General features: G+C 38.7%; 1 protein-coding gene across 1 annotated transcript in view; it reads right to left on the reverse strand.

Moving 5' to 3' along the window:
• Positions 1–26219, reverse strand: part of GNAI1 (G protein subunit alpha i1) — an 86309-nt gene extending 60090 nt beyond the window's left edge. Inside the window, exon 1 of the mRNA XM_032761225.2 lies at positions 25777–26219. Within this exon, the coding sequence (XP_032617116.1) occupies positions 25777–25894 (118 nt within the window). The 5' untranslated portion in view covers positions 25895–26219. The remainder of the gene's footprint in view (positions 1–25776) is intronic.
• Positions 26220–26446: the final 227 nt, after the last annotated feature.

Raw genomic sequence — 26446 nt, forward strand, 5'->3', positions numbered from 1 at the left:
AAAATGAGGTCCAGAAAATTTACAGAGAAGCTGGGCTCCATGGGATGTTTTGTTTTGTTTTTTTTTTTTAATCTACACTCTCCTGACTGCTGCATTTAAAAAAAAAAAAAAAAAAAAAACTCTAAAATAACTTAACTTAGAAGACAGGCTACCTAGAGTATGCAAGTCACTTGTAGAGTGTTGATGTGATAATTTACAGAAGAAGCAGGCATCTTCCCAGAGAGGCTTTAAGGAAATTGATCTGCAATAGAGTTGCCTCTGAGCACAGATCTTTGAAGCCAAGTAACAGGAGGGATTCCTTTATTTACTGATAGTTAATAAGTGATACAACCAACTCAGAGAGGTCAACGTTACTGCCACATAACGAGTATCTAGCATGTGCCCAATACACTTAACATATAGCTCTAATCCTCACACAATCCCTATGAGATGTGTCTTCTGTCAATTTCACAGATAAGGAGATTGAGTTCCCCAGAAATCTAGAAATGTGCCACAAATCACACCGCCAGCGAGGAAGCTGAGTTTCAAACTAAATTCAGCCTACTTGAACACTAGACTCTTAATACAAAAAAGTGAAATCAAGAATATCTACCTGGAGAGAACCACCACTAAAGATTCTCTACCATCCAAACAGGAAACAACAAATATTTTTAAATGCTAGTATTGTGCTGAATGTCCTCAGCACAAAGAAATAATAAATGTTTAAAGTCATGGATATGCTAATTACCCTGATTTGATCGTGTACACAATGTATACGTGTATTGAAACATCATGTTGTACCCCATAATTACATTCAATTATTATGTGTCAATCATACTTTTTTTTAAAAAAAAGATAGTAAATTGAAATATCTAAAGCGTCTGCTATGGGCCAACAAGAGTATTGACTGAACTTTAGATGTGCTCACCTAGAAATTAGGTTTTTCTAGACACCTCTCAAGATGAGGGTAGAGGGTATCAATGTACATAGCTTGGATTAAAAACAAAGTACAAGCCTCAGAACTGTGTTTCTGAGTATGATGTCACTTAGCCCAGCCCATCTGGACTGGGACTGAAATAGGGCACAGGGGCACTGCTAATAAACAAGTAAGCCCCCCAAAAAATTGTTTCACAAAAGTCTCTGTGGGACTGCAAAAGCACAAGCCACCAGAACTTGAGCCAGCAGCACAAGATATATTTATTTATTATGTGGCTCAGGATGGCACCCTCAGCTTGACATGGAGAACATCACAAGGAACTCTCCAAGGCCACAAGATAGACACAGCAAATTCAAGCCTGGGCATCAGCAGTATCAGCATGTCTGTGGTGGGCGGTGGGCAGTGACAGAAGCTATGCCACCTCTAACCTCAACAGCTTTAGAAGACATCGCCACTGTGAGCCATAGTGACAAAAGAGGAAAATGATAAGAGTTCCTGTGGAATCCAGGAGCCATAGGTCAAAGATTGTAGCTGAAAGTTCCTCCCTGCAAATCCCAGGATGAACTGGGAGCAATTTGAAAGGGACAGATTGCCTGAGGCTGGCATGAATAGCGTGGTGCAAACTGAGAAAATAGTATTTTGCCATTTATACTGTGACTATTTATTTAAAGATCACCGTATTAGTTTGTTCTCATGCTGTTAAAGACATACCTGAGACTGGGTAATTTATAAAGGAAAGAGGTTTAATTGATTCACAGTTCAGCATGCTGGGGAGGCCTCAGGAAACTTACAATCATGGCAGAAGGAGAGGCAAACACATCCTTCACACAGCAGCAGGAAGAGAAGCGAGTGAGTAAAAGGGGTAAAGGCCCCTTAAAAAACCACCAGCTTTCATGTGAAATCACGATCATAAGAACAGCATGAGGGTAACAACCCCTATGATTAAATTACCTCCCACCAGGTCCCTCCCACGTGAAGATTATGGGAACTACAATTCGAGATGAGATTTGGGTAGGGACTCAGCCAAACCTTATCAGTCACCCTTTAGAAAACAAGAATTTCATAAGTATGTGGAAACACTGCTAAATATTAGAATACTGATTAAGCAAACAAACACCTCATTAAGAGTTATGGAATTAGCCAGCAAATTATTTTGTAGATATCAAGAAAATGATTCTAAACTTTATATGAGAAAAAATCCAGAGTAGCCAACACGATACTGAAGGAGAAGAACAAAGTTGGAGTACTGACACTACTTGTTCTACAGGCTTACTTTAAGCCTATCATAATCAACACAGTGTACCATCGGTGAAAGAAATGACAGATTAATCAATGGATGAGAACAAAGAACCCAGAAATAGATCCACACAGATAAAAGTCAACTGATCTTTGACAAAGAAGCAAAGGCAATACAACAGAGAAAAGGCAGTCTTTTCAACCAATGGTGATGGAACTGGATATTCACATGCAAAAAAAAATTAACCTAGGCACAGACCTTATATCCTTCACAAAAATTAAATCAAATGGATCACAGATCTAAATGTAAAATGCAAAACTATAAAACTCCAAGAAGACAAGAAGAGAAACTCTCAATCACCTTGGGTTTGGGGATGACTTAGATACAACACCAAAGGCACGCTACCCATGAAAGAATGAACTAATAAGCTCGACTTCATTAAAATAAAAAACTTATACTCTATGAAAAACACTGTCAATAGAATGAACAGACAAGACTGGGATAAAACATGCAAAAGACATAGTGATACAGGACTATTATCCAAAATATACAAAGGTTATATTTCTCAATTCAAAAAATAATGTATATTGTAAAAAATATAAAATACACAAAGAACTCTTAAAACTCAACAATAAGAAAATAACTTAGTTTAAAAATGGGCTAAAAACTTTTGACACCTCACCAAAGAAGATATGCAGATGGAAAATAAGTGTATAAAAAGATTCCTCAGGGCCGGGTGTGGTGGCTCATGCCTGTAATCCCAGCACTTTGGGAGGCCAAAGTGGGTGAATCACTTGAGGTCAGGAGTTCGAGACTAGCCTGGCCAATATGGTGAAACCCCATCTCTAACAAAAATACAAAAAAATTGGCCAGGTGTTTTGGTGAGTGTCTGTAATCCCAGCTACCTGGGAGCCTGAGGCAGAAGAATTGTTTGAATCCAGGAGACAGAGATTGCAGTGAGCTGAGATCATGCCACTGCACTGCAGCTTGGGTGACAGAGTGAGACTCTGTCTCAAAAAAAAAAAGGTGCTTCACATCATATGTCATCAAAAAAATGCAAACTGAAGTACCAATGAGATACCACTGCACATTTATTAGAATGGCCAAAATCCAGAACACTGACACAACCAAATGCTGGTGAGAGTATGGAGCAACAGAAACTCTCACTCACTGGCAAATGCAAAATGGTACAGCCTCTGTGGAACACAGTTTGGTAGTTTCTTACAAAATTAAACTTACTCTTACCATATTATCCAAAAATTGTGTCCCTTAGTATTTGCAAAAAGGAAATTAAAACATGTCCAGACAAAAATCTACACATGGATGCTTACAATAGCTTTATTCATAATTACCGTAATTTGAGCAAACTAAGATGTCATTCAGTAGGTGAACAGATAAAACTGTGGTGCATTTAAACAATGGAATATTATTCAGCTCTAAAAATAAATAATCAAACTATGACACAGAGGAAACTTAAGTGCATATTGTTAAGTGAAAAGGCCAATCTGAAAAGGCTACATACTACATGATTTCAACTATATGACATTCTGGGAAAAAAAAAAAAAAAAAACTATGGAGACAGTAAAAAAGATCAGTGGTTGCTTAGCGTAAGGTAGGAGGGAGAATAAATACGAGGAGCACAGAGGATTTTCAGGGCAGTAAAACTACTCCGTGTGATTCTATAATGCTGGATAAATGTAATTACGCATTTTTTCCAAACCCACAGAATGTACACTACCAAGGGTAAACCCTAATGTAAAACTATGGTCTTTGAATGATGATGTGTCACTGTAGGTTCATCCATTGTAACAAATGTACTATTCTGGTAGGAGATTTTGATAACGGAGGAGTCTATGCATGTGTGGGGCTGGGATATATGGGAAAGCTCTGTACCCTCTCTGCTCAATGGTACTGTGAACCTAAAACTGCTCTAAAAAATAAAGGCTGTTAAAAAATTATAGAATTAGAAAGCAATCATTCATTTCAGTACTCAAAAGCCCTCCTTTAGCTGGGCACAGTAGCTCACTCCTGTAATTCCATCACTTTGGAAGGCTGCAATAAGAGGGTCACTTGAGGCCAGGAGTTTAAGACCAGCCTGGGAAACAGAGCAAGATACCACCTCTACAAAATAAAAAATTAAAAAATTGGCTGGGAATGGTGGCACGTACCTGCAGTCCCAGCTACTTGTGAGGCTGAGACAAGGAAGATCACTTGAGTCAGGAGTTTGAGGTTAGAGTGAGCTATGGTTGCACCGCTGCACTCCAGCCTAGGCAACACAGCAAGACACCATCTCAAAAAAAAAGTTTTCCTTTATAAGGGTAGACATGACATGACATAACATAACATAACATACACTCGGGGTGTTTGATTCACCTTGCAAAAGGAAATCTTAAATCTCTTATTCACTGCTACATTCAGAGTATAAAGAATCTTTTCTTTCCATATTTTCTTTCATTTCTTTTAACAGGATACATGGTACATTGATAAGCATATAATAAATGCCTAATGAGTACAACATATTTTTTAGGACTGGAAAAGTGAGAAGATTATGCAAATGAATACTACAGCCTCAGAAAACTAATGCCTGCTCCAACAGCTCTTAGTTTTTGAATTTCACGAGGAAGAGAGGCAGACTTGCTTGCTGATATGTACATTAGCTTTCTTTTTTTCTTTCTTTTTTTTTGAGATAGATTCTTGCTCTGTTGCCCAGGCTGGAGTGCAGTGGTGCGATCTCAGCTCACTGCAACCTGGGTTCAAGCGATTCTTCTGCCTCAGTCTCCTGAGTAGCTGGGACTACAGGCATACGCCACCACACCTGGCTAATATTTTTGTGATTTTAGTAGAGACAGGTTTCACCATATTGGCCAGGCTGGTCTCAAACTCCTGACCTCATGATCCACCCGCCTCAGCCTCCCAAAGTGCTGGGATTACAGGTGTGAGCCACCGCGCCCAGCAGCTTTCTAATACTCTGCTCAATAACACACTGTATTTTTTTTTCTTAAACATCTAACTGCGTAACTCTGCTATCATTCCTGCTGGAATGCCATTGCTACTTAAAATTTCAAAACTTCAATTATAATCACTTATCTTCAATAATAAAGGCACCAGCCTACTCATTGACTTTGACACCTTAATAACTAAGAGTACAAAGTCTTGAAAACTAGACTACATAAAATATATTTAAGGAAGGTAAGCACACAGAAGTTTGTTTAATCCTGATGAAATCATTTCAGAATAAATAAAAACATAACCTCTAACTACCTAACTGAAATCACTGAAAACTTTATTTAATATTATAGACCTTACAGAGGCCCCAAGAAATCACTGTTAGGCATTATATATGTACTACTCGATACAAATACAGAATTTGATATTACTGAAGTTGATAATGTATCAATGAATGTTTATTTTTTATGTAAGAAAAAAAAATTCAATGTTGATTAAAATATCCAAAAACCAAAATAATTCCTGCGTTTGATTAATATCAACTCAGAATATTGTCTTCCTTCGTGTAAGGAGACTATAAAAAGTATTAAACTTTTTCTTTTACCAAGAAGAGCTCAATACTTCAAAAATTGCATAATCCCACATATTGAGTCAGTAATCTTGAAAAATCACTTCAGTTAGAAATACATTTATAACAAACAATACATTTAAACTTGAATTCAAAAGCAGGCTATAATGGAAAAAACAAGCAATGTATCATTTTATTTTTTTCTGAATAGGTAACAGGTAACTTTCCTCTAGTAATACATCTCACTAAAGATCAAACTATATTTTATAGAAAAAGAATCTACTTTAAAAAATACTTTATCTATAACCTAGTAAGTTGTAAATCCAAGTCTTTCACAATTATAGCTCTCAAATAATTCTGGAACACAGCCCAGAAAGCTATTGCTGAGCCCAAAGCTCCAGTGACAATAATCAAAACCAACTTCTTGCGAATGTAAATACCATTTTCAAGAAAAGACCATTTTCAGGAAAACATTATAGTTTTCTCTTAAATATACAATGTACACATCATTTCCTTTAATATAAAGAAAACCAACTATAAAAGATGATGTAAAAGTTAAACTGTTATTTGTCAACAATGAACCTAAAGTTACTGTAGTAAACAACAGAAAGTATGCTAGAGGCTTGTTTATGTAAGAAGCATCCAAATAAAAACTGGAAGCCCCAGATAACTTCAGTCTGGAAGTTAATGTATACACAGCGTTCAAAAAATCATGTTGTCACCTCATTCCTGCCACTCTTTCCAGAGCAAACCCAAGAACTTGGGGAAGATTACGGCTTTATTTCTAAAATCCCTGCGCACCAAGTTTAATCCTAGTTTTTCATAATACACCAAGTACAAAATTCACCAAATTCACACAGAAGCTTAAAAATACACCATTAACAAAATGTTTACAAGTGAGAACTCTATTAAACACAAGACATTATAACCATAAAATAACAATTTAAAAGTGCACCTTTTATTTCCTTTCTAAAAAAAAGTTCAGTGGCCACGCACAGTGGCTCATGCCTGTAATCCCAGCACTTTGGAAGGCCAAGGCGGGCAGACTACTTGAGTACAGGAGTTTGAGGCCGGCCTGGGCAACATGGTGAAACCCCGTCTCTACAAAAAATAACAAAATTTAGCTGGGTTTGGTGGTGAGTGCCTGTAGTCCCAGCTACTTGGGGAGCTAAGGCGAGAGGATCGCGTGAGCCTGAGAAGTCGAGGCTGCAGTGAGCGGAGATCATGCCTCTGCACTCCAGCCTGGGTGACAGAATGAGGCTGTCTCAAAAATAAATAAATAATTGATTAATTTAAAAAATAATCAGTTCAATGACTATATAAGCCTGATTTCCTTAAAAATGTATGTAAATTGCCTGCCTGAAATATTTCTAGGAGTTATGCTCAAGGAAACAAAGAAGTTACAGAAGATATAAAGATTAACTAGGCGGCCGGGTGCAGTGGCTCACGCTTGTAATCCCAGCACTTTGGGAGGCTGAGGCGGGCGGATCACGAGGTCAGGAGATCGAGACCACGGTGAAACCCTGTCTCTACTAAAAATACAAAAAAAAAAAAAATTAGCCGGGCGTGGTGGCGGGCGCCTGTAGTCCCAGCTACTCAGAGAGGCTGAGGCAGGAGAATGGCGTGAACCCGGGTGGCGGAGCTTGCAGTGAGCCGAGATTGCGCCACTGCACTCCAGCCTGGATGACAGAGCGAGACTCCATCTCAAAAAAAAAAAAAAAAAAAAAAAAAAAGATTAACTAGGCAATCACCAAAGTGCAAGAAAAATACCACTTTGTGTTACCTAAATTTATTTTCTCCTTCTTGACTATGGCACAATGGATGTAAACCTTCTTGATGACCTCAGGAAAAAAGTATTTTAGGGCCATGTTTCAGAATGTTAAGGCCATTAATACAAGTCCTCAAAACAAACTCACCAGAAACACTCTCTTGTATATTTACACTATTTAAGCATTTCAGATGGAATAAGCATCCTACCTCAGCCACCTGTGTCTTGTTTATTAACCACCTTACTGTTTTTCTCCTACTGTATTACAGAAAAAATACCTCTGACATTATTCCAAGTTAACTTGTGGAATTGGAAATAGTTTTACTTCCAATTTGATAATCAGACAAATCAGTGCTCAAACATACATTAAAAGTTATTAGAAAAATACAAGCATTAACTACAGCTTACTAATTTTTAAGATGCACATTGTATAATCAAAACCAAGGATGTAAAACTATATTATGGCTATATTAATGGGAAAAAAAGAATACAAAGTTAAAATAAACCCTTTGATCCTTCTTGAAGACTATCTATGACATGACAAGCTTGATTAACTGCCCTCTTGGAATCTCTACCACTATCATGCAGGGGCTGGCCTGTCAATGATAGGAATATTTTTACATTGTGACATATTATCATAAATTTAATATTTTAGTTACTTTGGTTAATGGGAAAGTAATGATGTTAAAAAAATCTTTCTAAAATATAAAAGTCTACATTCTTCGGTAAATACAGTGTATTAGATATAATTAACTCTCTGTTCAAAGATTCAGGATATTTAATTGCCTCAGGTTTTTTTTTTTTTTTAAATAAATTTCACTTTTCATTTGAAATCTTTCAGCCATAAATAATGCAGGTGTTTAAGAACTGAGACTGAATCTGGCCCGGCACAGTGGCTCATGCCTGTAATCCCAGCACTTTGGGAGGCCGAGGCGGGCAGATTACGAGGTCAGGAGATCAAGACCATCCTGGCTAACATGGTGAAACCCCATCTCTACTAAAAAAATATAAAAAATTAGCTGAGTGTGGTGGCGGGTGCCTGTAGTCCCAGCTACTCAGGAGGCTGAGGCAGGAGAATGGCGTGAACTCGCAAGTCGGAGGTTGCAGTGAGCCGAGAATGCGCCACTGCACTCCAGTGTGGGCGACAGAGTGAGACTCTGTCTCAAAAAAAAAAAAAAAAAAAAAGAATTGAGACTGAATCTACCCCAGATTATATCCTTAAGTTGATTTCTTTAACCTCTTTTTGTAAAAACAAAACACCGACCTATTTCAATGGATATGTAAGACTTAGTCTCCCCTTTTAAATTATCTAGTTAAAACACCTGTTGGGTATATCAGTTAATAATGGTGTTGTCGTTACTAATTTTTCAACATAAGATATAATTGTTCACTAATTTATTCAACAGATATTTACTTAGTGTCTACTTTTGACCAGGCCGTCTCCCTAATAGAGGGGAAAATACCATTTAATTGCATAACTGCAAATGCGCACATGAAATAACATAAGGAAAGAAGCGTAAGAGAGGACTGAGAGACAGTATAGAAGGAGACAACACCCAGCCTGGCCACTTACTAGCAGTATGTCTTGGGCAAATTCCTTATCTATCAAAACCTCAATTTCCTGCTTTGTAACATGAGATTAATACTACCTACCACCTTAGTTCTAGAAAACTGAAGAAAATAGCATATATTAAAAAACTGAAAAGAGGCCGTGAAAGGAGAACAAAGTGAAAAAATTAAAAATAAACATGTCAACTTCATATTCTTGCTTGTGCCCTTTAATAGCTGAAGGGCTATGTACTAACAGCTCTGAACTTGAAATTCAGATGCCTCCCTATACAAGTTCAAATCACACCCTCTAGCATTTATCCCTCCCGTAAATAACGTTTCCTTGGTTTCTTTTGCCATGAAACTCCTCAAGGCATGATCCATGTATGATACATGTTTGGATCCACACAACCTTTGACACAGCCTGTAGCAAACAATAGCTAGTATTTATTAAATAAATCTGCACTTAGGCAATTTGAAAGTTAGAGGCAGATGTATTTTTTTCATGTAGAAAGGCAGCCACTTGGTGGGGAACACTACTGAGCCTTTTCATTCATGATGATGCTTCATTGAGGCATTTATTCCACTGGGGGTGGGAGCACCCCAGGAATGAGGACTTTGCAATCAGAGAAAGAGGAGGGAAGAATTGAGACATCTTGTGGCATTTGATAGTAGGCATGCCACATGTGAAAGCAGTTTACAGATGACTGACATCACAACCAGCAGAGAACAAGTCATGTTAATGAGAACTCTATTGGTTTGTGGTTTTGTGTGTAATTTTTTTTTGGCTTTGTGGTTATCTAGAAGTGAGAAACATTTTTATACCTAATTATACGTTTTCATGGTTTTGTATATTGAAGTGATTTTGCAATACATTTAAATCAATATTAGGAATCCGTAAGAATTGTTTTATTAGGGAATCCAGATATTATTCAACTTTGAGAAAAGTTCTCCCAAACTCTGCTCATGAACATGCCTGGGCGGGACTGGAAACAGGTAAGGGTGGAAGGGCACTCCCTGAAAGAGGAACAACATAAGCAAGGATATCAAGATGGGAAAGCAGGGGAAGTTCTCATACTGTGGCAAGGGAGAATCATGGGAAATATGGAAATACAGGGTGGAAGCCAAACCACAGAGGCTCCTGAATTCCATGCTAACGAAGAGAACAATGTTCTGTAAATAACCAGAGCTACTGACGACTTCTGGCCAGTTACTGATACAATCAAAGCTGTCATTTTGGAGGACTGATACAGACTGAAGGGTGGGAAGCATGTAGGGAGAAGACCAGGTAGGAGGACATTACAAAAGACTAACTTGTGTAAAAATGGAAAAACGGAGGATGATGGATGGACAATGCAATGCAATAAGGAGTAAACAAGGCTTGGGAAATAACCAGATGTGAAATCACAGGAAAACATGCCAAAATTGAGATGAATTAGCCTACAATAACAAAAGTTGTTTATTTGTGAAATATTTCAGTCATATAAAAATATCTAGAAAATAAGATAATAAACATCCGTGTGTCCAGCATCTGGCTTGAGAATAATAACATTGCAGTACCCTGGATGCATCCTCCTGGTCCACTTCCCTCTCCGCCTCCTCAGAAGTAACCAGCACTCTGAATTTGATGTTTATCCTCTCCCTGCATTTATTTACAGTTTTCCTTTATGTGTTTGTACCTATAAATATATGGCATAGTTCTGAGGATTTTTTAACTTTATATGAATGTGTCATAAAGCATATCACTTTACAAAGTGCATATTTAACTTAGCATTGTTATTGAGATTTGTCATACATTCACTATCTCTGTACAGTACTTCATTTGTGTAGTTCTAACATAGTATTTCATTTTCAGTATATACCCTCATTTACTTACTCATTCCTGCTCACATATTTATTCCCTCCTGATGATTAAGAATTTAGTTCTTTTGAAATTTTGCTATTACTAACAATGTTGTAGTAAATATTTTTCCTGGTACATGTACAACACTTTCTCTGGAATCCATACCTAGGAATGGGATTATCGATTCAAAAGTATGCATACCTTTACTAAGTATTGATAAAGCTTTACCCAAAATTGTTTTACCAATTGATGCTCCCAGCCAACAACAGTACAATTAAAGCTGTCAAGTCAACATTTGGTATCGTCCGGTTCTGATGGCATCTCATTGTAATCTGCACTTCCATGAAAACAGGTGGTATACAGATGGTATGCTGTTTGGTCCCACTTTGTTTAGGGTATGTAGGTCTTCAACGCTAACGTGAATTAATCTTGTCTATTGTAGTTTCCATTTTTTCTTCTCATTTAACAAATTCTTCTCTACTTTAGTTTGTATATCCTGAAGGCATATAAAATTACGTGAATTTTAAAAATGCCGTGTTAAAACCACTCAAGGAATAGTTATATGGGCCAACAATTTAAGGCTTTCTAAATCCTCTCATTAACATGAAGCAAAACAATCTAGGTGAAAAAGTAACAAAATCAAAAAGTACACAGGGAAGGGGAAATATACCAACATGCAAAGTATTACAAGACAGGTTCTGATGAGTCTCAAAATGGAGCACATTAACTTTAGAGTATATAGTCCTTCTGCTGCCCCTCAGCAAATCCAAAATTGCAGATTAAAGTAACAATGGGAAGCCACTGTTACCCAACAAGTTAGTGCAGATAATTACAAGAACACTCAATGCTCATGAAGGTAAGGTGAAACACAGCAGCTTCACATGCCTCCTGTAGGGATAGAAACTGGACCATTTAGGGGGTGAATATCTATACACATCATAAGCTTTATAATGGTTCAAAACTTTTAACCCAATAATTTAAGGAAATAATTAGGAATACAGGCAATGATACATGCATAAAATTTGACAGTTCCAGCATAGTACGTGACTGTAAAAGTGGGAGACATAAAATATCAACATTAGTGTGATTAAACAAATTATGGACTATCTGTAAAACATTATATAGCCACTAAAGTTGGGATTTACAGAAAATATTTAATAAGTAAATATTTAAGCCAGAAAAAGTGTAAAGTTACATTTGCAATATGACATCAACCATTCAAAATACATCGAGAAAAGAAATTTACTCAAATGTTTGCTTCCCTAAATGTCCACAGTATAGCTATAATACTTCATACAGAGAGAAGGAGCATTTAAAAATAAATACTAGAACAAAAGAAAGCAATTCCTCTATTTTTTCCTACACTGATACTGCATATAATTAAGACTATTGAGACTACATTAGTATTAGTAATACCACATTATCAGTCTCAAGACTGAACACCTCAAAATATGTGGGAAATATAGTACAAGGAAGTTATAACTATATTTTTACCTCAAAAGTTCCATCAAATAAACTGGAAATATTAGTTGTAAACATCCACATAATATTTAGTTATTAAAACTATCATCAATCTAAATAGCTAATCCTAACTTTCAGAAATAAAGACAAACCTTTACATTAAATCATTTCTAGAATACAACCATTCAATTCTAAAACATTAAAGTTTGGTTCTCAACTTATTTCTCCATGGATATGAACACATTCTAGAAATTCTTCAAAATGGTTTTTAGCTTATATTTTTAAAAGTTAAGTTGCTTATCTAATAAAATCATTCAGATGCTCTAATTTTCTAAGTTTATTTTTTTTTTAATTTTAAAATAACATCTTTTTCACTGATGGACATAAACATCGACATATACCCAAATACAATGCAAAATCTACACAAGTCTATGAATTACAAAGCCTAAGTCCTACCGATTCTCCAAAGGGGGCCACTACTAAGATCTTTTTGAGAGTTTTATATTTTTCAGAATTACTCTTTCTATACTACTTTTTAAATTACAGTTTATTTCAGATGGGACTGCTAAGTCTACAACGGACATTTGTCAGTTGACAACTTTCCAGAGGGTCAGTTCTAAAATTCCAAGCATCACCATGTGCACAGTATAAATTACTGTGGAGTCCACTTACTTAGTGTTTAGCTCTGAAAGTCTGAAATAGTTTTTGGCAAAAAGCAGTAAAACTCAACCTGACCTATAAACTGCATTCATCTAAAACATTGTTAAGATGATTTACTACAAAGGCATATTAAGACAAATGAGAGAGAGAATCCACAGCCCAGTTTTTATATTTAAACATAACTAAACAACAACAACAACAACAAAATATATTGTTTTACCTAATGGTGAAATGTTCCAATAATGTGTTATGTACTTTAATATATCAGCTTCCCAAAGACTTCCATTCCCACATATTTAGAAAATGCAGGCCATAGAACTGGCATTCTATAAATATTTGTTGAATGAATTTACACGTTTCATAAGAACCAGATGTCATAACTGCAACTAAGCTCAACCAGCAAATGATACTATGATGAAAGCAGAAGCTATAGAACACACGCTGTTTAATCACCAAATAGTTCTTATTTTGCAATTACTGATCACTAAACATGAAGGGTAGTTTTCTAAGATCAGAATTCCCTTTTAAAAGCAAAGGAAATCATGTTGTATGCACCACCTACAGATCAGAAGAACTGAAGTGATGGGAAAGCAGCATGATTATTTCAAGTCCAATGACTGTAAACTTAATCAGAGTTTGCAACTGTCTCACTCAGTGAAGTCTGCTATAACAGAAAACTATACTGGGTGGCTTAGACAACAAACATTTATTTCTCATAGGTCAAGAAGCTGGAGATCGCATCAGGGGGCCAGAATGGTCTGGTTCTTGGTGAGGGCCCTCACTGAATTATGTCTCATATGGCCACTTCTTGGTACAAGCGAGAGAGCTCCTGTGTCTTTTTTTTAAATAAGGATACCAATCTCATCATGAAGGACCAGCCCTCATGACTTAATCTAACCTTTATTACTTCCCAAAAGCCCCATCTCCAAACACTATCACTTTGGGGGTTAGGGTTTCGACATGTGAATTTCGGGGGAATACAAATATTCAGTCTGCACCAGCAACTATATTTATTTATGACGAAGGAATTTTGTCACAAACATTACCAGAGAAAAACAGTCAGAAAAACATTATTATTGGGGCTCTTTCAGCCTGACCTGAATAATCGTATCATCAAAAGAACTCCACTTAAAAAACTCTTCCCAAATCATAAAAGATTCATTATCGCTAATTATAGTTTTTGGTCATTCCTAAGGAAGCGGATGTTTCCATGTAAGATGATACCAAATGGTTTCTCTCAAAATGCACTACTAAAACAAGTTTCTAGGTTGACATTAGAAGATTAACTATAAAACAGCAATAATAACATTAAGTGTGATCGATATGTGTGTGTGCATGTACATGTGACTATCTAAAACATGATGTTTACTCTGTGCAAGGCATTGTTTTAAATACTTTCCTGATAAAGTGATAGGTTTCATGAATGTGGCAAAGGCCAGATAAGACGTGAGAAATGCTTATGAAATGGATAAATGGAAAAGAACCAGAAAAGATTACCTCCTCTAGGACTCTGAGATGGACTGGATTGTGGCTCAGCAATACAAGCACCCCGGGAGTCTGTGAGAAATGCAGAATCTCAGGCCCCACCTCAGACCTACTCAATGAGAATCTGCATTTTGAAAGATTCAAAATTACTTCTATGTATAGTAAAGTTTAACTGCAAAAAGAACGAGCTCTAAAAAAATAAGGTCAGCACATGGTTTGCAGCAAGGACATACAGTAGGAATAACTGTGGGAAAAAACACAAAAACCTAACTTCAGACCCAGACACAATAGAGAATGTAGTATGAGAAATTTTTGAAAATTATTAAAGTGCTTTTTTCTCTTTTGCATTTACATGAATAATGGGAGAAGAGGCAGACACTGGTATCACCCAGACAAAAATGGAAGCGTACAAGTGCCTTACTTTCCCAGGCACCCCATGGCAGAACCTGCAAGCTTGGGAGCTGCAGGGCATCAGTTAGGAGCAACTGCAGAAGGCAGATGGGGAAAAGAGAGGCAGAGTCAGACCCATATCTTAATCTCCTCTCTGGGCCAAAGCTGAATTGTATGTCAGAGAAGATGAAGAAACTGCTAAAGGCAGGGGGGCCTGTTTGGGTTAAGAAAGTCTCCTAGGCAGCAACACATATCCAAGCAGTATGATGAAGTGTGGCTAAGCAGAGGGAATGCCTGAGCTGACCTTTCCCCATCACCATGGGACCTCCGTGGAATGTATGCAACATATAATTTTCCTGATGCTTGAGATAACCAGAGAAGGCAAAGCACTCGAAACAGCTGAGAACCTGGCTACCTCATACTGGCTCTACAGGAAAGGGCTGCCTGGGAAAAACCAAGTAAGAAGGCCACAGCATCCACGAGATTGAAAGGAGAACGGCAGCCGACCCAGGGTGTACAGGATTCACACAGACAATGTACTGCTTAATATATGCTCACAAATGAAAAATTACAAGAGACACGAGACAGAGTCAAGACACCACAAATAGCTGAAGCTCAAGAACTTCAAAAATCGTTTTTCAGACTACGAAATAGGTACAGTAAAATGAAAATGGCTTTGAAAAAGCCAGAAAATAAAGAAGTAGAATAACAGATACTTTTTCAAGTTAAATATTAGAAATGGTTTTTAGACATAGAAATTTCACCACTAAAATGTGAGGCTCAATATATTAATAGGCAGATTAGTTATTGCCAACTGGATAAAAATGAACCTAGAAAATGTGTAAGTAGCACAAAAAGATAAAAACCACAAAGAAGTTACAATTAAGTTCAAATGAGAAGCCCAATCTTCATATAAAAGGAACTCCAGAAGGAGAAAAGTACACGGGAATAGACACATTACCTCTTTAAAAAATATATAGATTGATATGGTTACATGACTATTTCTCAATACTTCTATATCAATCAGAAAGTCAACGATTTAAAGCAGAAAGTAATTTAAAGAGTGACTGGAAAGTGAAAAAGGAAAAATATGAACACTGCCTATTTTTCTGAATATTCTGAAAAGTTTAAATAAAAAAATTGATTAAAAATTACTTAAGGGGTGTATTACTTGGATTTTATCACTTTTAAAGCTAGGCATGACTTGAGACCAGTACACAGGAGTCTTTAAAGCAGTGTGAAGATGCTAGAGAATCAGGTGTATGGAAAAAGGTGCTGGAGGCAAGAAAGGACGAATCAATGGAGGCAAGTGCTCAGTGTTGGTCTTGAATTAGAGGAGCACCATCTTATAGTCCCAGCAACTTTACTGACCAGCATTATTTTTTACAATAACAAAATATACCTTGCATACATTTCTTGATCTGATTGCTGATTTAATGTGCTCAGTTTGTGAAAACTTAAGTGAGCTAGTATACATGGATCAATTTTAAGCTATACCGAAATAAATGTAATTCTTGGAATTAGATTAACTTCAGAACCATATAAGAAGGCAGTTTTCTTTTAACTCCTACTACATTATATTGATTATAACTGTAAGTTTACTTACAAGTTCCATCCCTCTTAAATACCATGAAGAACAAAATTAGTAAGCCTTCAGCAATGGCTGTCAAATAAGATGTATGTGCCCAAACAAGAAAAATGAATAATATAGATTAGTTACTAGAAAAAATTCTAGACTGTACTTTAGTGAGGCAAGGGTAACAGGAGGAGTTTCATACAATTCAAGATGTAAGTCTTAAGGAACTCATTTTACAATTTATTAAAAGGCACAAATACTATCACAGATTCAATGATTCACTGGTTCTCTATCAAAGTTACCACCACTTTTCAAGACATTCTTCTCCTAAAAGTAAATCCATTATAATCCTGGAGTTCTATCAGGAATCTCTTTGAATCAACAGTACAGAAAGTTTTAGAAAGATTTTATATTTTGTGGAAAGTTGTCATAAACTCCTCTGAGAAATGGCACCATCTTTTGAATAAACTTAACATTTCATAATTTACACTAACAGCTTTATTTTCCAAAAAAAAAAAAAGTTTGCAAGAAGCCACTGCACTAATTCTAAAAACAGATAATAAAATGAAGAGAAAATTACTTCTATAACATTTGTAAAGTCTTCTGATTACTTAAAGTGCATTCTCTACAGAATTCTTAACACAGCACAGATATTTACCTGGTCTAGCCCCAGTAAGGAGGCTGTTAAGAGAAATCCAAGTCCCTCAAGGAAGTTATGGTGGGATTAGAAACTAATGTTTAAAACTGAATTTCTACGTCTTGAAGTCTTCACTACACACACACACACACACACACACACACACACACACACACACATCCTTGCTAAGAAAAGCCAATAAAAAGAATTTAATGTCTATGATCATAAATGGATGAAACTGCAACGGAGGGCTGATTCCAGAGAGTCTCTAAAGTATTTATAATAATAGCCTATAATTATTAAGAATGTATGTACCATGTAGTATTCTAAGTACTTCAGATGCACTAGCTTAGTTTGTCCGTAGCCCTATGAAGTAGATATATTTATTATCCAGCATTTATAGAAGAAAAAAACGAAGCTCATGAAATTTGGTAACGTGCCCAAGGTCTCATGGGAAAACTTATACCACCAGAGTTCTAAGTCAACTCCCCTTTCCTCTCTGGAAAGTCTTTCTACAGAGCTAAACAAACCTTGTTTTTTTAGGGGAAAAAAAATTCCTTAGACATGGAAAATGTTAGAAAACTAAACTCATAGATAGCAAAGTCTCTTCTAAATTATAAGTTTCCATACAACACAAAGCTTACACCCAATAAGGGTTAAATAGTAGGTTCAGAAATACATGAAAGCAATTGACAGATTTATAACCAAAGTAATATCCGAGAGGCAGGCTACCTCCACCTCCACCCCCCAAGATCTACAATGAAGTCCCAATATTGACACTCACCTCCCCTTCCTAGTATCTATTTTATTCTTTTTCTTCCCCATTTGACATTATGAGGACTTATCTTTATGTGTATATTGTATTTCCCCAAGTAGACTGTAAATTCTCTTAAGGATCTGGTAAGGCTAAAGCGTAATTCGACAGGAAAAGCATGGAACATATCTTACAAATGTTACCAGTGATCATCCTCACCACATAAGAACAAGCAAGACATAAAGAACAGTCTGCTGGTGAGCTTCTGAGCAGCCTGCTGGCTCCTGAAAGCTGAAGTTTACCAGAGTCAAATCATCCTGTGTGAAATATATAGTTGTGAGTATATATTAAATGCCTCATTGCAATAGTGTATGCATTTTAAGAAAGCAGCAAAATAACATGTGAAACAGCAAGGCAACAATACTGTTAAAAACAAAGTTCCCAGAATATTCAAATATGAAAATCACATTTCACTCTACCACTTAATTATTTACCAAGAATCATGATTTTTTTTTGGTCATGCAACAAGAATATGGTCCCCTAAATTAGTTTACTTTTTAGAAATGTGTTAGGAATAATGTAGTACGTTTTCATTACTCTAAACCAGCCAGATATATATTAGGCTAAAATTCATTCAAAATACCCAAGGCACAAAGAATACGTAACAATTTTTCCCTTTAAAAGAAAACTAGTCAAAATTAATGTTCAACAATTTATCCATTCATTTAACCAACAATTATGAAACAGCTACTATGCACCATCCCATCAGGTGATAAGTCTGACAAGATTCATGCTCTGATGGGGCCAATGCCATAAAGAAAGGCAACAGACAATAAAAAATAAAAGTACGAGATGAGTTCGATATGGTATTAGTAGGAAGGGAGAGGAAGGAAGACTAATTTAGACTGGATGGTCAGGAAAAACATCAATGAAGAACAGGCAAAGAAAAGCTTTATTCTTTCACATTATGACTTGAGTAACACCATGGGTTCAATATGACATGTAAGAAACTGGTGCTTTTAGTGTTACCATGATAGTCACATAAATTATGAGGGACTGGAGAATGTAAAAATTACAATTATTCTGCACTCTTAAAAGTGATATATGAGATACCAATGAAGATCATGGGAAATGGGGTACTGCTATAACAAACACCTAAAAACGCAGAAATGGGCAATGAGCAGAGACTAAAAGAATTTTGAAAAGCGTAAGAGAAAAAGTCTAGGTGGTCTTGACATACTGTTAGTAGAAATACGATGTTAATGTCTCTCCCAGTGTGGGCTCAGAACGAAATGAGGAGCATGGTAGATGAAACATTATCACCTTAGAAAATATGTGAATTATCATGAACATACTGTTGCTGAGGACTTGGATGGGAAGAAAGGTGAAACATGTTGTTAGAAACTAGAGGAAGGGGATCCTTGTTATATACAGGCAGAAAGCTTAGCTGAATTAAGTCCAGCAGTTATGTGGAAAGCAGACCTTATAAGCTATAAACCTGGACATTAAGATGAAGAGATTTCCAAGCAAAATATTGAAGATGTGGCCGGTTCTTTGTTTTTGCTTTTTCTTGCTGGTTACAGTAAAACGGGAGAGGAAAAAAGTGAAGTAGAAGAATATGAAATGAAATAATGCTGTCAGACCACCATAATTCCACAGGCAAGAAACAGGCTGATAAAAGTAATCAGTAGCATACAGGTGCTACCACCCTTCATTAGAAAAGAAGGATGACTCCCAAGAGTGGAGAAGTTCAGTACCCAGAGGGTGGAGCAGAGTCACAGAGAACTATCCTCAGGCCTTGAAACCTAAAGAAGTTTTGAAAGTGCTCAAAACTAGAGACTCCTTTTTTCTTTCCATTTAATGATAACCTATGCCTGACCCACAATATTCTGGGAGCAGATAACTTGTTTGCTAGTTTCACAGGTCCACAAACAGAAAGGAATTTTGTTCCAGTATGGATTACACCCAGAATCTCACCCATTCCTGAGTTAGATGATGAGCCCTGGTTGAGACTTTGCAGTCAGTTGTGGCTGTATTGGGTTGAGACTTTTGGAGATGTTGGGAGAGGGTGAATGCATTTTGCATGCAGGATGCACATGAGCCTTTCGGAGCCCGAGGGCTGACTGTGGTAGACAAAATAATGGTCCCCAAAGATAAATATGTCCCAATCCCTGAAACCTGTGAATATGTCACCTCATAGGGCAAAAGGAATTTTGCAGATGTGATCTTGAGATGGGGCTATTAACTTGGATTATGTGGGTGGGCCCAATGTAATTACAAGGGTCCTTCCAAGTGAAAAGGGGAGGCAGGAGAGTGATGCCACATGAGAAAGACTCCACCAGCTATTGCTGGCTTTGAGATGGAGAAGGCACCATGAGCCAATGAAGCAGGCAGCCTCTGTAGAGTTGAAAAAGGCAAGGGAATGGATTCTCCTCTAGAATCTCCAGAAGAAAAGAAGCCCTATCAACAACCTGACTTTAGCCCAGTGGAAACCCTTCTTGGACTTCTAACCTCCACAACTGTATGACAATACATTTTGCATTGGTCACTACGTTTATGGTAATGAACATTCATTTAAAAATTTTTTTTGCCCTATTTCCGTTAAGGTTTTTAATTGGCACTAACAAGTTATGACAGAAACCAGTCTGAGCACTAAAAGATTAGGCAGAGCTCATCTTAGTTCATAAGACTCAAATGGAGTCTGGGATCTGAACTTCACTGTGTCATACTCTAGGGAGTCATACATTGGTTAACTGCATGCCAGAACATGTGACCAAGAAATCTGCAACGAACACTCAAATACACTCAGGTCTTCCTGTGTGAATTTGCTGTACATAGAATTTTCCAAGGCAGTTAGAAATGTGCAACAAAATAAAAATTAAGATTGTGGTTGAATACACAATTTTTGTTTAAAAAATTACAGCAGTCTTTTTCAGGTTTAAGTAACACCTATTAAATTCTGTAAGATAGGCATATTTCCTATCACTGAGACATTCAACAAGAGTCATATACTTTTTATGCATTAGAAATTGGGGTCAAAAGTAAAAATTAGAAAATGAGACCTACCTTTACAAAAAAAAAAAATTTGCAGGTCAAAGTGCCATAATTGCAACATAGCAGATCCTCCTCCAACGAATATCCATTATCATTTTCTCAACTTTAATATAACAAATACAATGACTATGAAAAGCTCTTTTCAATATGAAAAAAATCTTAAACCAATTTGATTTTAGATGCCATGTGTTCACTGTGGTCATCACAAAATTTACCATTCCTTTTTTGTTTACATAATTTGGCTGGGCAGTTATTTGCTCTCATTGATACTGAAAACAGCAGAGCATGAAGTTTACATTCCAGCAAGATAATAATTTTACATATTTAAGAAGTCACTTTACACATAATAAAATAGAAGGGTTGTTAGTTATTCAAAGAAAACCTACAAAAATTCTGCCTTTAAAGTGCCCACAGCAGTAGGAAAATAGGCTGGACAGAAGGATAAACAATACCAGAAATCAAGTGCAAATATGCTTTAACATACGCCAACAGTTTCTGTTTGGAGAAGGGTGCCCTAAGGAAAAAGTATAAGGGTAGAGGGAAGCCAAGTCTAAAAGATTTTATTCTGCAGGAAACGGAAAAGTCAACAAAGGTTTTTGAGCAAGGAAGCAGCATGATACCTACAACAGAAAGAACAGGCTAGAGGGAAAGACAAGAAGCAGGAGAGCCTATTGGAATTAGGCTACCAGAGGCAGAGAAGGACTTGAACTATAAATATGAAAATGAAAAACAGAAGGTACAGAAAAAAATCAGCAATTCCAAAATATACTCTTAAACCACCTGTGGCCTCTTATTAAAGTAACTGCTAATACAAGGTACGCCATGAGAGAGAAGCACACAACCCATACTGAAATACCGGATCCGTTTATTCAAGGAAACGGGCTTTTTGACATCTAAGATCCTAAACCAATTCTAAGAAAGTCAAAGCAATGAAAAATCAAAGGCCCTGCAATGCCAAAATTTCTCAACTAGGGGAAGTCACAGGGCAAGTTCAAAAGGAGTGAAGATTAATGATGCAGCATCCCAAAGAGCTGGCTGGTGGCAGCAATAGAAAAATACCCACCAAATAGAAGAAATCCAATCCCTCAGCTCATTTCCCCCCAAACCTGGAATATTTAAACCAAGCTAAAGAAGGAGATCAGGGTGTGGAATTTTGTATATGAGGGTAAGTGCAGTGGAAGGAAGGATAGTGAGGTGGAATAAAGGAGAATACTGCTCAAAGCTTTGGAACAGAAAATTAATTCATGATCATTTATTTGTATATCAACTTTTATGTCCTCAAAACACATAATAAAATAATATTCCATAAGTACCAGTAGTATACTATAGCTACCTACCGAAATAAAGCATAAGCTTAATCTTACTGCCCATAAAAGGATGATAAATTAAAACATTCTCAAAGATATAACAATAACAAATAATTTCCTCAACAACAATTAGACATTATTATATAAAAACTTTCATTATTACTTACTTCTTTAAAATGTTTATTAAGTATTATCATCCTAATAAGCATAAAAACTAAACCTAAAAGACAAACAACCCAAACTCTGGCCTAATTTCCTTAGTGTCAATGATTAGACTAGCTACTCTTTTTTTAAGGCCTAATTCACTGCTCTGTATAGTGAAATACCTCTGATTTAAATCATATAGACACTCAGTGCCAAAATCTTTACTAATAGTGTGCAAGTCTCATATCTAAATTACTCAGCCCAGCTGTCTAAAATGACAATACATTCCTTAAGAAAAAAATGCAATATATTTAACAGACTGTCTTAAAAGTACTTTAGAGATTTTATGCCTTAAATTTAAAAAACATCATTTGATGAGAAAAACAGAATAAGTGAAGAGGAACAAGATCGAATGCAAATGGCTGTGACATTGGTTATACGTTACCTAGAAACGATTTTACATTTCCAGTTGATTCTACTGCCGTGTTTTACATGGAATTATTTCACTGAGCTGCCTATACATATGCTTTAAGGATTCAAAAAAGAACCAAAAGGTCACAATTCACTACTAAAGTCAAATTAGGAAAACAGTATTTTCAAACATTCCAAGATTAAATTTCCGGAATAAGTATGCCAGCATTCTGTTTACAGGACTAGGGTGCTGGAACTCTGGGCAAAAGGGTAGAGTAGAACGAGGATAAGACAGAGGAGAGTGCTGGGCCAGCAGGACAGCCAGGATTTCCAAAGAGGAGAGAGGTAGGGAAAAGCAAAAGACCAAAGCTAGAAAAGACAGCCAAAAGAATTGCGTGGTGGCTCACGCTTGTAATCCCAGCACTTTGGGAGGCCGAGGCGGGCAGATCACGAGGTCAGGAGATCGAGACCACGGTGCAAACCCCGTCTCTACCAAAAATACAAAAAATTAGCCGGGCGTGGTGGCGGGCGCCTGTAGTCCCAGCTACTCGGAGAGGCTGAGGCAGGAGAATGGCGTGAACCCGGGAGGCGGAGGTTGCAGTGAGCCGAGATCGCGCCACTGCACTCCAGCCAGCCTGGGCGACAGAGCAAGACTCCGTCTCAAAAAAAAAAAAAAAAAGAATTCAGTCACCTGAAGATTTCTAAAAATCATTCTGAAATATTTCTAATGGTATTAGTACTGGTTTAGAGAAATAAGAATTCTGGCCGGGCGAGGTGGCTCACGCCTGTAATCCCAGAACTTTGGGAGGCTGAGGCGGGCGGATCACCTGAGGTCAGGAATTCGAGACCAGCCTAGCCAACATGGTGAAACCCGGTCTCTACTAAAAATACAAAATTAGCTGAGCATGGTGGCACGCACCTGTAGTCCCGGCTACTCGGGAGGCTGAGGCAGGAGAATCGCTTGAACCCAGGAGGTGAAGGTTGCAGTGAGCAGAGATTGGGCCACTGCACTCCAGCCTGGGCTACTGCGCAAGACAATGTCTCAAAAAAAAAAAAAAAAGAAAAGAAAAAGAAATACGAATTCCATAATTTCTTCTGAAAATGAGGCCTCTGCTACATCTTTCTCTGAACTCACTTATGATGACTGTCAAGATTCAACTTCTGGTTCTATATTATACATTCAGTTATATTTAAGTCTTAATCTAGAACAGTGGTCCTTAACTAACGCTGTATTTTGCCCCCAGAGGACTTCTAGCAATACGTGGAAACACTTTTGGAGCTCATAGGTTAGGGGGCTGCTACTAGCATCTAATGAGTGGAGGCCAAAGATGCTGCTGAACATTGTACAATGCACAAAAACAACCTGCAGAACAAAGAATTACCCAGCCCCAAATGCCAACCGTGCTAAGATTAAGACACACTGATCTCTTCTGAACATAAGCAAAAGCCTACTCCTGGGACCTTTATTCTAGTCCATCCCTAACAGTCACCTAATTAAAGGACAAAACACCACCACCAGATAATTCATTTTTCAATTGCTTTAAACATGGTGGATGGCTGCTCAAACTAAGAGTCACACAGAAATACACTGAAACAACGTATCACACCAGGAGAGCAAAAACTGCAAGAAAAAAACTTCTTAATCCTCTTATTTCATATCTATCTCACATTCAATTCACAAGAGAAGTACATACACTAACCTCCTCAAAACATAGTATTTCTTATTAATGTGAAAACTTAGGCAAACAGCATTAACTGAGAAAGATTTATGTTGGGGGCGAGAGGGTGAAAAAAGCCACCCAGGTCTTTAAAATGCAAAGTTATTTGACAGTTTACTTGCAAAATGACTCAGATCATTATTACTTTTAGTCATGCCAACTTTGCTGCTCCCAAGCCTACTAGTAATGGAGAAAAAAAACCCACCATTTTTTCTGCAGTCATTAAACCGATGAAACAGAAGCTTACTGAAAACAGGTTTGTGCAACATTTCTTTTTTATTATAACTGGTACAAAAATAAAAGCAGTCCTTGGAAATGCAAATGAGGATTCCGAGAAATTTTTCATCTATCTAAATACCTAGAGTGTGAGAAGAAAACATGCAAACAAAAGAAAACCCTAACTCACAAATTTTAACCTGTAAAGATTTTCCTAATGCTTCCCTCAGTGAAAACCCTGGTTTACCCTTTATTTTCTTCCCCGTCAAATATTTGGAAAAGACCTCCACGTAGCGTTTCACGAACAGAACAGTGCTAAGAACAAATAAAAGCCTTGCGTGTACCTGGCAAATCTCATTCATCAGAAACGGTGGCAGCGGAGAGAGAACCCTGTTGTCTGGCGTGACCCTCTCGCTCTTTCACAGCAGTTTTCACCACTCGAGTATCTGCCTTGCCTACTACTAAAGCAAAGCTTCCCAATCCCACTTGGGTGGCTTCCATGCCCCCACAGCAAGAAAAATCAAGCATCCAGCGCAGCCTTTTCTCAGCGCTAGGGGAATGTAATCAGTGCTCCTTGACCACTTAAGGAGTCGCCATAGGAAGTTAACAGGAAAGACATTTCAGCCCCATCTCAGAGGCCCCACAAAAGGTGCACTGATTTCACCAAACGTGGCACTATGGGCATGAGAAAACCACAGTGAAACACAACCGACACCTCACACGAAGAAGGGTTTTCCGGGAAGGGGTTGTGGGGGGTATTTTATTTTCTAGCCGCGAATGCCCCTTCATCTTTATAAGGCTGAGCTAAACTTCAAAGCAAAGGGTTTCCACGCGACCCGCCGCCTCGGACTCGCGCCTGGACTCTTTGCTGGGTCGCGCGAAGGCATCCGAGTGAAGTGACGCGCCCGCCCCGCCGCGGGGAGTCCTCGCCCGCCGGGGCGGAGGGAGGCCAGACACCCGGAGAGGGGGACCTGCCTCGCCTCCGCACCGCCCGACCCAGCTCCCGCTCGGAAGCCTCCTCGGGCGCTTCCTCCCCCTTCCCTCCGGGTTTCCAAACGCCGAGGGCCGCGCAACGGTCACCGCGAAGCGCCACACAGCCCCCCGCCGACCCCCGGGCCCCGACCCGGCCGCCCTTACCGAGCAGCAGCAGCTTGACCTCGCGCGCCGCCTTCTCGCCGTCCTCGCGGAGGTTGCGGTCGATCATCTTACTCCGCTCCACCGCCGCCTTGTCCTCGGCGCTCAGCGTGCAGCCCATGGTGCCGAGAGCGAGAGCCTGCCGCCGCTCCCTCCGCGCCCGAGTGCGGCTCCAAGCACAGGGGAATCCTTTCTCTCTCCGAGCGGGCGTTCGAACGCCTCCCGACGGGGGCCACGCCACCCCCACCACTTCCTAAGCGGAGTCGAGGGAGACGCTGTCCGCAAACGGGCAGACAGCAACGGGCGGCTGTTCCTCACGGCCAGGCTCTGCTTCCCGGCCCGGCTCAGCGCCCCCAATTCCCGGGTTTGGGGTTTTGAATCTCTGGGCACGGTGGCCGCTGCACTCCCGCCGCTGGCCGCGCCGCAGCCTCTCCAAGCCCAGCAGAGCTCGGCCTCCGCGCGCCGCCGCGGCCCCGCCCCTGCCCGCCCCTCCCACCACCCCGCGACCACTCCCAGAGCGCGCGCCGGCGCACGTGCCCTCGGACAGCGCCCCCTCGGAGGGGCGCGCGCGCCCCCCGGCCCTCGACCCCAGCGCCGCGCCACCACCGAGGGCCTGGCGCCCCCTGGCAGCGTCCACGGAGCGCGCCACTGCCCCGCGGGGCTGTGGCCTTCT

Source organism: Hylobates moloch, unplaced genomic scaffold (genome assembly GCF_009828535.3).
Source record: "Hylobates moloch isolate HMO894 unplaced genomic scaffold, HMol_V3 SCAFFOLD_1, whole genome shotgun sequence".
Lineage (NCBI taxonomy): Eukaryota > Metazoa > Chordata > Mammalia > Primates > Hylobatidae > Hylobates > Hylobates moloch.